This window comes from Aptenodytes patagonicus, chromosome 4, assembly GCF_965638725.1.
Source record: "Aptenodytes patagonicus chromosome 4, bAptPat1.pri.cur, whole genome shotgun sequence".
In the NCBI taxonomy this organism is placed as follows: domain Eukaryota; kingdom Metazoa; phylum Chordata; class Aves; order Sphenisciformes; family Spheniscidae; genus Aptenodytes; species Aptenodytes patagonicus.
The window spans coordinates 67558793-67574182 of NC_134952.1; the positions used below are offsets into that span (position 1 = coordinate 67558793).

The 15390-nt window shown below is 39.5% G+C and overlaps 1 protein-coding gene across 6 annotated transcripts in view; it reads left to right on the top strand.

Annotated features, from left to right (window-relative positions):
- Nucleotides 1-15390, top strand: part of WDFY3 (WD repeat and FYVE domain containing 3) — a 190098-nt gene that overhangs the window by 119689 nt on the left and 55019 nt on the right. For all 6 annotated transcript variants that reach the window (XM_076337073.1, XM_076337070.1, XM_076337074.1 and 3 more), the window contains 9 exons: nt 176-394; nt 3654-3835; nt 5329-5560; nt 8469-8629; nt 9692-9803; nt 10235-10425; nt 12271-12423; nt 14928-15001; nt 15101-15262. In XM_076337073.1, the coding sequence (XP_076193188.1) occupies nt 176-394; nt 3654-3835; nt 5329-5560; nt 8469-8629; nt 9692-9803; nt 10235-10425; nt 12271-12423; nt 14928-15001; nt 15101-15262 (1486 nt within the window). The remainder of the gene's footprint in view (nt 1-175; nt 395-3653; nt 3836-5328; nt 5561-8468; nt 8630-9691; nt 9804-10234; nt 10426-12270; nt 12424-14927; nt 15002-15100; nt 15263-15390) is intronic.

The window sequence follows — 15390 nt, forward strand, 5'->3', positions numbered from 1 at the left end:
TTCCTCCAAGCTTGAGTCAGAAATGGAAGAAGTAACATTGAAGCCCATGAAGGAAAAGTTTGAGAAAGCACAGCTTGTATCAACTGAGCCGATATGAAAAAAGAAACAGGAACAAGTAGGTATCCTAAGTACTAGCTACTCCAGCGATATAATGGGCTTTCATTTTTGTTTTTAGGTGAAAGATTTTTCCCACCGCCATCTGGTTTAAGCTACTCAACTTGGTTTTGTATTGAACGTTTTAGTACGCCTCCTAATAACCATCCCGTGAGACTTCTTACTGTAGTGCGGCGTGCAAACTCTTCGGAGCAGCATTATGTATGTCTTGCCATTGTCCTCTCAGCAAAAGACCGGTCACTGATTGTTTCAACTAAAGAAGAATTGCTTCAAAGTTATGGTAAGAGTTGTGTCGTGTCATCAGCCAATCCTGATGATATTATGGGGATGCAACAGCAAGTTTATTTTGAACCTAGTATCTAGAAGAATTGGAATTGTGTGTGATGGAACTTCAGTTGCAGCTTCACCAGCTCCTAATGGGTTTTGACAATGGAAAAATATAAAATGTAAACATTCATGTAGAAATTAAGGAGCTTTTATAATTTTCAAAGAAGATTGGATATCTGCATATAAAGAAAAACTTTTGCCAAAACCCCAAGTATTATAGATTTGAAGGAGGGATTACATCACTGTTTTTGGAAGAGTTTTGTCTTTTATTTGTCTTGTATCGTTCATTTTAGATATCGTTTCTTGAGGTGAAAATGTTAACTATCTTTGCTTTGAAGAAGTTTGGAAATAGTAAACTAACAGGTTGTGAAGACTTTTTCAATCTGCATAGTCCCAACACTGGAGGGCTATTTGAAGGCGATCAGTCATTCACTTCATGTTTTAATGCTGTGATCAGTTTTCAGAAAGAGTTTGTAGCTTCATTCGGTATCTGTTACAGAATATTCCTTATTTTCATGATAAGCGGACATTTGCATCATTAACTGCAGTAGTTTCTCTTAGTAGAAGTCAGATTCAAAACCTAAAACTTGAGAGCTGAAGACCCATAGTATAAGGGAGGAACTAAACCTCTTAAATTACAAAGATATTGACAGTGTTTTCTTTCTCAAAAGACCGAATTCTTATAAGAGAGGATTAAATAAGTTTATCTTCATATTAATTGCTTTAGTCTGTGCTGGAGCTATAGATCGTATGTTTTTAGTTCGTAAACCTCTTCTATCTAACTCTTTAAAAGAGATTGGATTTGAAGAGGCTTTGTCAGAGAAGATCTGAAGGTCTCTGACTACAAAGACTGTTTTTTAATTGAATGGGATACTTTGCTTTACTGGAGTCGTAGTTGGGGGGGGTACCGCAAGTGCTGAGCAGGTAAGTACCCGAAGAACTGAGATGGCAGGCCTGCCAGCACGGGGACTGGAAGTGCTGACAGTCCATTGTAAGAATAAATGGGGTGGTTTAAGGATCTTTCTTGTGAGTGAGAATTGTGCTCAGAGGTGTTTGGCTGAGTAAAAGAACTTGAGGTTATTTTTGTATCTGAAAGTCAGTTCCAAGTACTCTGCTTTTATCATTTTCCTTGTGCTATTTCTAAAGAAATTAGTGTTCTGCCTGTGCAGGCAGCTGTTGAGGTAAGAGGATTAGTGGTTTCTTTTCCTTCAATATGAAAGAATGAAGAGAGATCTGAAAAGCTCCTATTTTCTGTTGAAGCATTCCCTGGTGGAAAATTTTTGAGCTTTGGTTTTCTGGGGTTTTTGTTGTTGGGGGGGACACAAGCTTTCAAGTAGAGTGTGGGTCATTCTGCTTTGTGATGGAGAAGCTAATGCACCTGCAAACTGATCATGCCCTCTGGTATGAAGTCAAAGGATGCCTTTTAGAGAAATGAAAAAAATGTGTGCTGAGAACTAAAGTGTATTTCAACATTCAGGAGAACAGAATTCAGCACCCATTAGTGAAGAAAGACCTGGGAAATGCTGAAGAGTATAGGTGTGTGAACTGGGGATGGGTGGTCAGCAGCTTGTGGTTTGCAGCCCCTGCGGAGAAGCTGGGAGTGGGTTCCTCTGGCCGCATGTCTGGAAGGCAGGCATCCGTCTCTGACTCCTCTCACTGTTGGTGCAGAGATAGCCAATGGAGCAGCGGGTGCAGCTCACTTTACCCCACAGCAGCTGGTGCTTGCATCGGGTCAGCTGCCTTACGACCCAGGCACCGTTGCTGGTAAGGTGAAGAGAAGGCAAGGGTGACTCGCTGTGGTTACAGTACTGAAAGGGAACGGATGAGACGTCATGAAGTCTTTGTTTTGACTTAGGCAGAAACGTCTCAGCCCTGAGCTACCCCTTCAGTAGAAGCACTTCAGAAAATTAATTTTCCTTAGAACTGCAAAAAGGGAAGAAGAGAAGCCACTGTGCTGAGGCTTGAGTTAACGAGTACCCCTGGTCTGTGATGCATCTCACTAGCCAGATGTCATATTTGTGGCTTTTATTAAGGAAAAAAAGTCTCAGGTTTTCAACCTCATCTTTAACTTCACTTATGCTTTGTAATTTAGCATGATTCTGACGCAGATGCTTTGAAAGGCAATGTTTCTAATTGTATCTTCTTTTGTGTGTGACCTAATTGTTTAAGCAAGATAGTGGCAAGCTTATACTGAGTGTCTGTGGCCAGGTGCTGGGGGGCCAAGAGGGCGCTTCTGTGGGAAGAGGCCGGGGCTGCCCTGTGCCTGGATATGGCCAGTTCCAGCTGGCTCCGCAGTGGACCCCCCGCAGGGCACAGCTGAGCCCAGCAGCCGTGCTGGTGGTGCCTCTAGGAAAACACATGTACATGAGAGGGCGAAATGCTGCATGGAGTGAGGAGTAAGTTAAAAAATGTGACAGAAAGCGCCCTGAGGACACAAAGGTGAGAGCAGAAGGAGGGGAGGAGGTGCTCCAGGCCCCTGGAGAAGACCACACTGGAGCAGGTAGTGGGGCCTGTGGAGGAGACCATGGTGGAGCAGGGAAAAGTGTGAGGAGAAGGTCCAGGAAGTATGGATATCTTTCTCTCCACGGTATGAGAAAGGTGAAAAATAGCTCCGTAGGTTTAGAGAGACATCTGTTACTTCTTGCCAACTACTGCTGTAAAAACGTTTTTAGAAAAACAACAAAAAAAATTTTCTGTGACCTGCATAGTGGCATGAGAAAGTTAGTAAAACTTGAGCAAACTAGTCATTCCAGCTAAAATTTCAAAGGGAGGGTAGAAGGGGAGAAGTAAAACGTAATTGTCAAAAGTCTAAAAGTATCCTGAGAATTTTCTTAGAGAAGAATTAAGGCAAAGGAAGAAGAGACCCATTGTTGATACTACCAAAACTATACTGGTTTGTTAATGTGCAAGTATCTAATGACGTTCAGCCTGTCAAATTGTGACAATTTGATCTGAATACTTTCTCAAAACTTCCGATTTCATTCTTTCAATTCTTGTATTTGAAAGTCTAAAGTCATATCTTGTTAATCATATGATTTCATTTGTATCTTGTTAATTGTATTTGTGGTCACATTGTTAACTATGTGTTTTCTAAAATTTCGGCTTTAATGTATTGCTGTAGATTGTTTCGTGTAAAGCCTAATGATATAAGAAGCTTAAAACAGACAAATAACATTTCTTCTGGTGCCCGCTAACTGGTACTTTCCCTTTAGTTGATGACTTCAGTGAGGAATCATCATTTTATGAAATTCTTCCTTGTTGTGCCCGTTTTCGCTGTGGTGACCTCATTGTGGAAGGCCAGTGGCATCATCTAGTTCTGGTCATGAGTAAAGGCATGCTAAAGAACAGCACAGCTGCGCTCTACCTTGATGGACAGCTTGTTAACACTGTTAAGGTAAAATAAATCTTTAAATCCTCATTTTTACTGGTTGGAGTGATTTCTCTCTCTCTGCGCATATACATCTGTAAAAAAACCACGCAAAACAACAACAAAAAACCACACTAAAAAAACCAAACAAACTCTAAACCAAAAGCAAAAACCAAACCCAAAATGAGGAGCCTTGCAAAAAGAGGTCTTTGCTCACTACACAGCTCGGACCCAGCCCTAGTCCTGCTAAGGGGAGAAGATAATGAATGCTTTCTCAGGCATGAGCGATAGTAACACTAAAGTGAAGTGGACATGTTGTATTGGATGTGAGGCAAGTGTGGCACGGCTATGCTGCTGACTGGATTAATTAGAAGGATGATAAAAAGCTGAAGAAGACTTATCCCAGGACCATGTGGCAGATCTACCTTTGAATAATAGGGAGATTACAGAGTAAGACAGTTTTGCCAATTTAGCCATGTTTTTCTTTCCCCAACCCTCTTGCCATCCCATAAATAGCATCCCCTTGTCAGTGATAGCTACTGAGATGTCCAGTGTTGTTGTTAGCTGATTGTAGATGAAACACATTTGGTTGTAAAGGTCAATATTTTATTGTTAGGTAGAAGAAACTAGGAGGCCAAAAGCAGAGAGCAGTGAAGAGCACTGTGGACCTGTCCACTGAGCACAAAGTATTCCTGACCTGTAACTGATAACTAAAGAGCATTTGGCATCTGGCAGGCGTGGGCCTTAAGGGAGTAAATTAATCCCGGTGTGACGTGCAAATTAGCTAGTGTTACTATACTGCTATAGGTAAAACAGTATTTTGACTTTCAAGGTTTACCTTTCAGTATTCCTTTTGCAGAAAGAGGACTATAGTAACTTTACTTGTTACGCTTATAGCTGTAACACATGAGTATGTATCTAGCCATACGTGACTACATTCAACAGCTGGTAACAGAATTTTTGCAAGGTAGATGGAAAATGTCTGTAAGATTGTTACTGCCATTATATATAGGCCAGCATCTTCTCCATGTATTTGTTTTATTGCCATCTGAAAATCTTATCAAATTTTCATCACGTTTGCATGTTAGCTCGAAAGAGTATAATTACCAAAGGCATGTTTTCACCAGCTGAAGGAGGAGGAGAAAGAACACAAGGTTATGAGATCATCTTACTGCTTTTGCAAAAATAATGACCATCATAAAGCACTGTGTTTTTAGAAGCAAGATACGCCCTTGTTCTTTAGCATTTTTAAGCACAGAACTCGCATGTTCTCATCCTGTGTTTCCATACACACCTTCATCTTTTGAAAGCTGCTTAACTTCTGATCTTTGCATTTACCTTCTGGTTAGTGTTCTTTGCTGACTTTTGCTGTATAGTATCAGAATACCGTGCATTACATAGCAGTCATTTGGTACATCCCCTGGTTTGCAAATCGCTTTCCCGAATTTCTGATCTGTCTACTTTCTTTTCACAGTACCCATGCTATCTCAATAACTTCCCTGTGTTTTTCTCCCTTACAGCTTCACTATATTCATAGTAGCCCTAGTGGATCTGGTTCTGCCAATCCACCTGTAGTCAGCACTGTTTATGCCTATATTGGCACACCACCCGCACAGCGCCAGCTCTCTTCATTAGTGTGGCGTTTGGGCCCTACACATTTCCTGGAGGAAGTTTTGCCTGCCCCAGGTGTTAGCACCATTTATGAGCTGGGACCAAATTACGTCGGAAGCTTTCAAGCAGTATATGTACCATGTAAGTACAATTCAAATGGCAGCTAGTAACTTGGCCCGGGTGCAGTGGAATCTTTTGTATGCATATTGGCAGAAGAGGTGAGAAAGCAGAGTATGTGGTAGCAGAAAGGAAAAGCCGGCTGTTCGTAAGAAGATTAGTAGCTGCTATTGAAGAGGATGATAGAAATCCAAATGACTGTTTTAACATACTTCTGATAGTTCTTGTACTGAGATATGCTAGAAGTCCTTGTATTCCTCACTTTGGTTTTAAACCAGTTAGAAGTGCTTAAAGCTGTCATTATTCATACTGTATATTATATTTATCTGTAGAAAGTGAAACTGGAACGGCATTTTAACTTGTCAGTTTCTAGTGATAGCACTCATTTGCAAATCTGCAATGTATTCTGTACTTCAAACACAGCTGTCTTGAAATGTCATTGTTTATAGGGCCTAAATAGGTCAACTGAGAAAAAAAATCAAACAGGGAGGGATTGTAGTACAGCAGATAGTCTTTAAGCATTCATTGCAAACAAATATGGGCAATTCTGTTACATTTTTTAAGTGTTCTTGTTTGAAATTGAGGGGAGTGCAACACGAAAAGATGTGAATAACCTTATTAGAAATGTGTGTCCATAACCTGTTTTTAACTATTCAGACAACAGATTCTTCATTAGCTCTGGTAAGATGAACTGTCACTAGTGAGATTTTCCTGTTCTGTAGAGCTCCCTGTCTTTCTGTGCAGTTAAGAATAACATCAGTGTTACATCAGAAGATGCTCATTGCTTTACCTGGCTATTACAGGGCTTTTCAGTGAAACGTAAATAAAAATAGGGAACATATCAAGTCATCTTGTCCTTGCATTGTCTTTCCCCATGAGGACCATAACGCTCTCCAGCTCTTCTGGAGAGAAACTGTCACCATCTCAAGGAAGGAGGCAGTGAGTGACGAGAGTGGTAGGAAAACAAAAGTATGTACAGGGAGTGCACAGTCTTACTTTTCATGGTGAAAGCTGTCCCTAGAGTGGTGACAGACACCCCCCACCCCAAATGTAGATGATCTTCAGGTTGTGAAAGAAAGAAGTATCATAAAAAAGAAGGTAGCTTTCCTTGCCCATCTTGAGTGAAAAACTCCAGGGAATTGAATTTTGCCATCTACAGATCTGTGTCACGTACTTGCTTTTTTGACAGCTAGACAAACCTGGTGAGCAACTCTGGATTTAGGTATCTGCTAGTCAATTATAATTTCTCCTGGAAGGCATTTTGACTGGCGCTGTGCAAGTACCAAATTAGCCAAAGTAAATTCCGTGAATGTGAATTTGTTCATTCACTTCCAAGAATTAAAGATCTTCCTACCCTTATGCTAAGGCCATGTTCACCAGGAAGCCCACAGTAACTTAAAAGAATTCTTCCCTTCTTAACATACTGACTTTTTCCAGTGCACCAGTGTATTTCTCTCGCACAAGCTTTGCTCAGTTCATTGTATTTCAGGAGTGGTCTGCTCCAGAACAAAGGACGTGTTTCTGTTTGGGTCTAAGCTGTTCATGTCATGTGCACTGTGCCAAACCCTAAGGAGTTTGATAGGGGGTGCAGTATGAAGCTCTGTATCTTACCCTTTTATTTTGGCCTCTCTTTCCAAAATGCTTGTTTTTCCTTAGTGTAATGATTATTTGTGGGAATCCTGGAGAAGGGAAGAGCCCTTGCAGTCTTCCGCTGTTGTCCTTTACAAGGAAATTGTGTCTGACTTGCAATTTGCCCATGCAATGCTTCTTTCAGAAGTTTTGTCCCTGTTTTCAGTGAGCAAGATTGCCATCTTCTGAGACTTTGCCCTGTGTTTAAACGAAATGAAAAACCTGATGCTCTTTAAGTCTTGGAAAGACCCCTCAGAGAGCAGTTACTAGTTCAGGAGGAATTCCTTTGTCTGTTCACTGGACTGGAGCAATGTTCTCAGGGCATCCGCATGAGCAGAGGATCTAATGAGGATTTCAGTTATGGGGAAACCAAGACTTCTGAAATTCTCTCTTAAGTGAAACTTGACAGAGACTTGACCCTGGTTCAAAAAATTATGTAGACACCCAGTTTCTCATTTGTTTCAGTGTTAGGTGAGGAACCTTCATGCTTTTTTAATTCCATTAATGTGTTTCACTGGAGTTGCAGACACCTTTTGAACTGGAATGAAGATGCAGAAGTGAATCTCTATGTTGAGCTTTCAGGTGCTGAGTTTTGCACGCTTCCTCTGAGCATTGTAGACACCTGTCAGTCATAGTGTTTGCAGTGTCTCACAAGAAGCATCCACTTTCGGAGCATTGGATACAAAATACTAAAGATACAGTTATATATTCTCTTTGATGCCTGGGCCTTTTGGTCGTTCTTCAGTCTTGCATCTCTTGTACCATCCTCTAAGGCGTTTTTCCTAGAAAACCATTGTAAAAAGCCTGTTGTCACAGGCAAATATGCAGATGTGCCAAATACTTCTCTGTTTTTTGAGTACTTTGTTTTTCTTCAGGTGGGAAGGGAAGTGAACAGCCCTTAGGCTGTATGCAAATTGAGTACAGGAGTAATGTTGCCTTCCAAAAATTCAGATGAGGAAGCACCACATCTTCTATTGCTTGGCCAAGCCACAGGCTGCCAGTTGCCATTACGGGTTAATATTGTAGACCTTCTTGAAAGGAAATGTTTGCTGTGCGTTGCCCTTTTACCTTAAATAGCAGATTTATTCCACAACTCGTATGCTATCAAGCTACTCTTCGGTACAGCAAGCAAGTATGCAAAGACAATATCAAATCTCAGCTATTTGTAAAACCTTTCTTCTCTACTTATTTTGCAATATAATTTGCTTAAGATTTTGCAATATAATTTGCTTAAGATTTTACTCTTAAAACTGAAAAGAAAAATGGTGCTATTACTGAAATGAACTTTTATTTTGTCTTTAAGGCAAAGATTCAAAGTCTGAAGGAATCAACCCATCTCCAGTATCTTTGGTACCAGAAGAGAAGGTCTCTTTTGGTCTCTATGCACTGTCAGTTTCTTCATTTACAGTGGCAAAAATAAGGAAAGTTTACAACAAGTTGGATAGTAAAGCTATTGCCAAGCAGGTATGTTGGGAAATGAGTTGGTTAACATGTACTACTTGTTTGTTCCTTTCTTTTAACTTCTTTCAAGGCAATTTGTGCAATGCAACCAGGAACAATAATGTACTTGTCAGAAGAGTTGCCCATAATCACTTTCATGTTTAAAAAAAAAAAAAAATTGAAGGAGATTGTACTCCTAGATTTTATTCATGTTTTTGGAATTACTAGTAGCTATGTATCTTAACACCTTTTGGAGGTATTTTGGCTTTTTAATGTAGATAGCAGTTGTAATCCCGTTGAAAAACAGTTAAGATTATCGTTGAACAATATTTCTACCATTGCAGATGAAAAAAGCTGATAGCTTAGTCCTCTGACTGTGATTCAGATTTGGAAACCAGAATATCGGTTTACATTTTTCTTCAAAGTACATTAAAAGTCAGTGAATTATTTGTAAAAGGACCATCTATGAAGAAAGTCTGAGAGAGTTGGGGTTGTTTAGCCTGAAGAACAGAAGGCTCTGAGGAAACCTTATTGCAGCCTTTCAATACATACGGTGGGCTTGTAAGAACAACGGAGAGAGACTTTTTACCAGGGTGCATAGTGACAGGACAAGGGGCAAGGGTTTTAAACTGAAAGAAGATGGATTTAGATTGGGCATAAGGACGAAACTTTTTACAAATGAGGGTGGTGAGACACTGGAAGAGGTTGCCTAGAGAAGCTGTGAATGCCCCATCCCTGGAAGGGTTTGAGGTCAGGTTGGATGGCGCTTTGAGCTCATTTAGTGGAAGATGTCCCTGCCCACAGAAGGGGGATTGGACTAAATGATCTTTAAAGGTCCCTTTCAATCCAAACCATTCTATGATCCGGTGGAATTATTTTTAAAGTTAGATTCATCTTCCTTAAACTTTGGAGATGGGAGATTTCTCTTTACTTTAGAGAATGTCCTGATGACTCTAGAATAGGTCTATTTTGTTTTATGTTACTCACTCTTTATCACAGGAGGGAAATACACAAGTTAAGTTCAGGCTTACATAAAAAAAAACCTCTTCCCTTTAGCCCTTGCTTTTTTTCCCTTGTTTTGTTCAGCTGGCGATTTCTTCTCATGAAAATGCCACACCTGTGAAGCTGCTACATAACTCAGCAGGGCATTTGAATGGACCAGCGCGCTCCATTGGTGCAGCTTTGATAGGATATTTGGGTGAGTTGAGTACTTGAGAATTATTATGCTTAAACATGATTAATTACTTGTCAATAAGAACTTAGGTCTAGAAGATAAATCATGTAATTGTTGAATGGTACATTGTTAAATTTATTTAATATTTTTATATTTTATGGACATACTCTTATCTTTTTTCTTTTTTGCTAACATGGGATGTTTGTTTCAGTATATTTGAGTTATCATTATGAAAATATACTTAATTATTTTACCTTGGGTCATAAACTATTTTCCAGTGCAAATTTGCCCTGGAAAATCCACTTCCTCTTCTGAGTTTGTCATAGTTCTTCTAGTGATACTCTTTTCATAATTCAAGCAATGCTAGAATGCAAATTACTGGATGTGTTCACAATGATTTCCTACAAGAATTAGATTTGATTTGATTTTAATTTATTTTCTCTGCCTATGCTCAGGAGTAAGAACATTTGTCCCCAAGCCTGTTGCCACTACACTGCAGTACATTGGTGGAGCTGCTGCTATTTTGGGACTTGTAGCCATGGCATCAGATGTAGAAGGGTTGTATGCAGCTGTGAAGGCCTTGGTCTGTGTGGTAAAGAGCAATCCACTAGCCAGCAAAGAAATGGAAAGAATCAGAGGTTATCAGGTATGTAAGAAATGTCTTAAAAAAGACCAGGCTGATTGTACAGCTACCTGAAAGGAGATTGTAGCAAGGTGGGTGTTGCTCTCTTTTCCTAAGTACCAAGTGACAGGACAAGAGGAAATGGCCTCAAGTTGCGCCAGGGGAGGTTTAGATCGGATATTAGGAAAAATTTCTTCAACAAAAGGGTTGTCAAGCATTGGAACAGGCTGCCCAGGGAAAGTGGTTGAGTCACCATCCCTGGAGGTATTTAAAAGATGTGTAGATGTGGCACTTAGGGATATGGCTTAGTGGTGGACTTGGTAGTGCTAGGTTAATGGTTGGACTTGATGATCTTTAAAGGTCTTTTCCAACCTAAATGATTCTACGATTCTGTGAATCTTCACTGTCTGTCCTAGCAGTTCCCGTGGAAATTCCTTGTTGTGTTGTGGTAACCTGACTTTCTGCTCTTAAGTTTACTGAGCTCTTGGCTAATTAGCATAGATGAGTTATTTAGGATGGCTTTTAAAGGAGAGGGTGGAAGGTTTTGCTAAGCAGTTGTGCACGTTTAGCTGCTTTGCTGAAACTGACCCTTCATTAATAGCAAGGAAGAGCACAACTATGGCACTTAGATGACTCTTTTCCTGTGATTGTGAGTCCACCCCTGCAAGCCCGGGAGCTTCTATCTCCGTGATCTGCCAGCAAGAGAGGAGGATAGGGACACATGAAGAAAACTGAACAAGTAGATTCCTAGAATCATCATTTTGAGGAGACTGCACAGACTTTATAGCTGGTGATGCTGTTTGCTTTCAGGCTGAAGACTTATTAATTCTCCATCGGGGTGGGGAAAGTGCAATCAGTTATGCTGAAGGATTGGTTGACTGACCTGAAAAGATCTTCATATGACCAATGCATTTTATGTTTCTCAGGAAGACTGCTTTACTGAAACGGAAAGTTCGTGCTGTGGTTTGGGCGGAGTATTTACAAACCTTATAATGCTAATGGCTAGTATAGTTATGTCGAAATATATTATTCCATGTAGCCTGTTGCAGACCTTGGCTTACTTTAACCAAACAAATCCAGACAGTGTCTTCCTTGCACCATAAGCAGTCAGTGGATCATCACATATGACCTTACATTCCACTTGTATTGACCTCAGCAAATAGCATGGTTTGAGAGAGATTCCCAGAAATCTGTATTTCTTTAATAATGTTTCAAGGAGGATGGTAAGCTGAACAAGCCAGTATGTTGAGAGTTTAACAAGTTTGTATCAGAAGATGAGAAGTAGCAATAGTACATCTGGCAGTTTGTTCTTTCCCAACCCAGATTGTAAGAAGTTAGAGCAGAAATGAGGACTGAAAGGACGACATCTGTGGTCATGCTTAGGGCAACAAAGGGTAGCAAGAAAAAAGAAGGTCAGGCTTATTCAGATTTATGTTGTCATGGCTACTTTTCTTCAGTGCCAGAATACCTCTCATTTGTGCATGCAGTACTCTAGGGGTGCTGTATTTAAGTCTACCGTGTCCACGGTGCTGTCCAGGAACAGAACTATCTGAGAATGTATCATGTGCCGTCTTAAACTGTGACTGACTACCAGAGAGCTGAGGTGTGTCTGTGTGTGCCTAATCCTCAGGGCCTAGATACTGTCTGCAGTGTAGAACAGATGTTTTATGAGCTGGAGGGTGTCCTGGATGTGCCCCTTTTCTAATCAACCGTAATGCCACTTTCAAGCTTTTTCATCAAGAATATCAACTATCAGACATAGGTTAAGGGCCTTCTCAAAAGGGACATTTCATCCATGCTTGTTTGTGCTTAGACAACATTGCTGTGTGTTTATAGGCTACTAATTCCTTTTCTGTTTACTTGTTCAAGTTGCTGGCAATGCTGTTAAAGAAGAAACGATCCCTTCTGAACAGCCACATACTCCATCTGACCTTTTCTTTGGTGGGAACTGTTGATAGCGGGCACGAGACCTCCATTATTCCAAATTCTGCTGCCTTCCAGGATCTGCTCTGTGATTTTGAGGTATGTAAAGCTGCACAGAAAAGTGATGATGATACTGGATAGTGATTAAGTCAGGTGCTGATAGCATACCTTAAATATTGAACAACAGCAAACTAGGTTGTTATCCTGAGAACTTACTGTTTCATACATAGTACAGCAAAGCAGCTGAGCAGCAAGACTATTGGTAACTTTTCCTGTTGAAATGGCTTGAATTGCTGTAGAAACAATGAATGGGTCCCACAGATTTTTCTGCTTTTTGTTGTTCTAGAAGATACGTTTTGTAGTTTTCTGTTCCGCAGCAATTTCTTTTAACCTGTGTGTTCTACTGCAGTACATATATCAAGGCATGAAAAACATACCAAAAATAACAATAGGAGGTAAACTTTCAACATAGCACGTAGGAATCACTTTATCATATGTCTCCTGCAAAGTTAATAGTAAGGCAGTTAAAATTCTGCTTGCACGACCTATGAAATATTTAAGTGTTGTTGAGTTAAACTAAGGAAAGTAGAGAAGTTCAGAAGGAAATGCTAATGTAATAGAGGCTGATAAACAGTGTTACACGATCTGTAGAACTCGTCGTTTAGTGTTTGCTCCTTTGGCATTATCTGTACCTGACACAGACCGAGTAAAAATATTCTGATTCACCTACATGAAAATAAATAAATAAATATACTACTGCCACTACTAATCCAGCTATAAGATACTGACTTAATAGTGCAAGTCCGTCTTGCACAAATGGCTTTATGGAGTTATCCACTTCCTTTTTTTAGATGTCCATTTGAGTATTCCAAAGCACTCCTGGGAAACTATTTGTCTGTGGAAAAAACTCCTTCTGCTTACTATAGCCTTTATTTTAATAAAACCAACTGGCCTTGTTAACTTTGTTTTTTCGAGAGCTTAAAGGTCTTTGGTGCACCCAACCAGCTCCCCTTGCCAAGATCAACAATACACCACAATTATGGCACAAAAAAAAGAGGAAATGAAAAGGGCAAGCCTGAGCCTCTTTTTTTTTTTTTTTTCCCCCCCCACCTTAGTGATTTAATACAGAGGAAATCTGTCACCCACCGAAGTTTCTTTTTTTTTTTCCTTTTTGAGGCGTAATATTAAAACCAGAAATAAGTTTGTGCCATGTCTAAACATAAATTCTTCAGTATCATGTAACTAGTTATTCTTTAACAAACCATTTAAATTACAATAATGCTTCCTTTGTGCTCACAAAATTAAACATAGACTTAATAGAAGTTATTACATCTATAAGAGGTAATATTTGTTGTAGAGGTCTTAAGGTAGATGAACTGTTTAGCAGGGAAGAGTGTGAGTCACAGCCCAGCTCCTTTTACAGTGAGGCATGTATTCTGCTGAAGAATACTCTTCTCTCTTCTCTCTTTTTTTTCTTCCCCCCCCGTCCTCTTTCTCCCATAAAGAAACCAGCTGAGAAAGTTCATCAATGGTATATAGTCACTCAGACAGCAACTACTGTATGAAAGATCCAATTTCATACTGCTTGGTTCATGTCTGTTTTTTTTCCTAAAGACCAAGAACAACTGGGGAATGAATACACTTAAGAGATTAAAAAAAAAATTAAAAAATATGCAAGTAGTAAGTCCGTGAATCACTAAGAAGAAAATTTCCAAAAGCCTCAGTTTTGAGCTTCTTTTTTTTTTTTAATTACTTATTTCTGTATTCAGAAATCGGTGACCCAAACATTTCACTTTAATTGGATAAATTAGATGTTCTTACTCTTATACTAAACAGGGAAATTAAAAGATTTGTTCTGATCATTTTAGATGATAAGATTAGAAGAAAAGCAAAAGCTAGAGAGCTTTGCATTTAAGCCATTTTTATACACCAGAGCACAAGTATTATGCTTTGTTCAATAGCAAGTCAGTTTTAAGATTTGCAGCTATAACTGTGAGCTTTCTGGCTTTTATATCTTTTATTACTTCTATTGATTGAACAATTGATTTGGGGGGGGTAGAGGATCTAAATGATTTAAAACGATGTGCAGGAAATGCTGGGTAAAGATTAAAAAAAAAATAAAAATCAGGGAAGACCTTGAGTTTAATCTTGGCAGAAGACAGTAAGTTAATTTTACAAAGAGAAAATCATCACTTAAGCCAAATAAACTTAATACGGCATTTTGCATCAGCCTTGTAAACCCCAGTAACTCCTTTGGAGTCATTGCACCATCTATTTAAAGAGAAATTCCAGATAGTGTGTAACTTTTTTTGTCTAGAACTCTTCAAAAGTTTTCAGCATGATACGCTAATGGAGAATATGTTTGGTACCAATGTGTGTTTCTTTAGTCTTCGCTAGTATATTTAATACTTATCTGAAGTTGAAGAATAAACAACTAAGAACCTTGCAGTGAGCTTTTGAGCGCAATGGCCGATTAAATAGTCATGCAGACAAACAGTTTTAATCTCTTCAAGCCTTTCATAACCTTTGATATACTAATGTCAGTTTTTAATCTTGAAGTGGATTTGTGTACAAAACATATCATTGTGTGTTCTGTATTTCAGGTCTGGCTTCATGCACCCTATGAGCTTCATCTGTCATTATTTGAGCACTTCATAGAACTTCTCACTGAGTCCAGGTATGAGCCGATGCCAGCCTAGTAATGAGACTTACAGGATTAGGTAATATGTAGAGGATGCTCCAATTTTAAATTGCCACCTCCTTTCTTTTCTTCCAGTGAAGCAGCAAAGAACGCTAAGTTAATGAGGGAATTCCAACTCATCCCAAGGCTGCTCTTGACTCTTCGAGATATGTCTCTGTCCCAGCCTACTATTGCTGCGATTAGTAATGTGCTGAGCTTTCTGCTTCAAGGCTTCCCTAGCAGCTATGACTTGCTCAGGTAGCCTACACCTATGATAATTCTGGCTTTTGTGTCTTTATTATGTTCGTGATCTTGGTTAAAAATACATAATGGCAGTACTGCTGTAGAGTAAGTAACGTGAAATGCTCATGTACTGAATTTTTTCC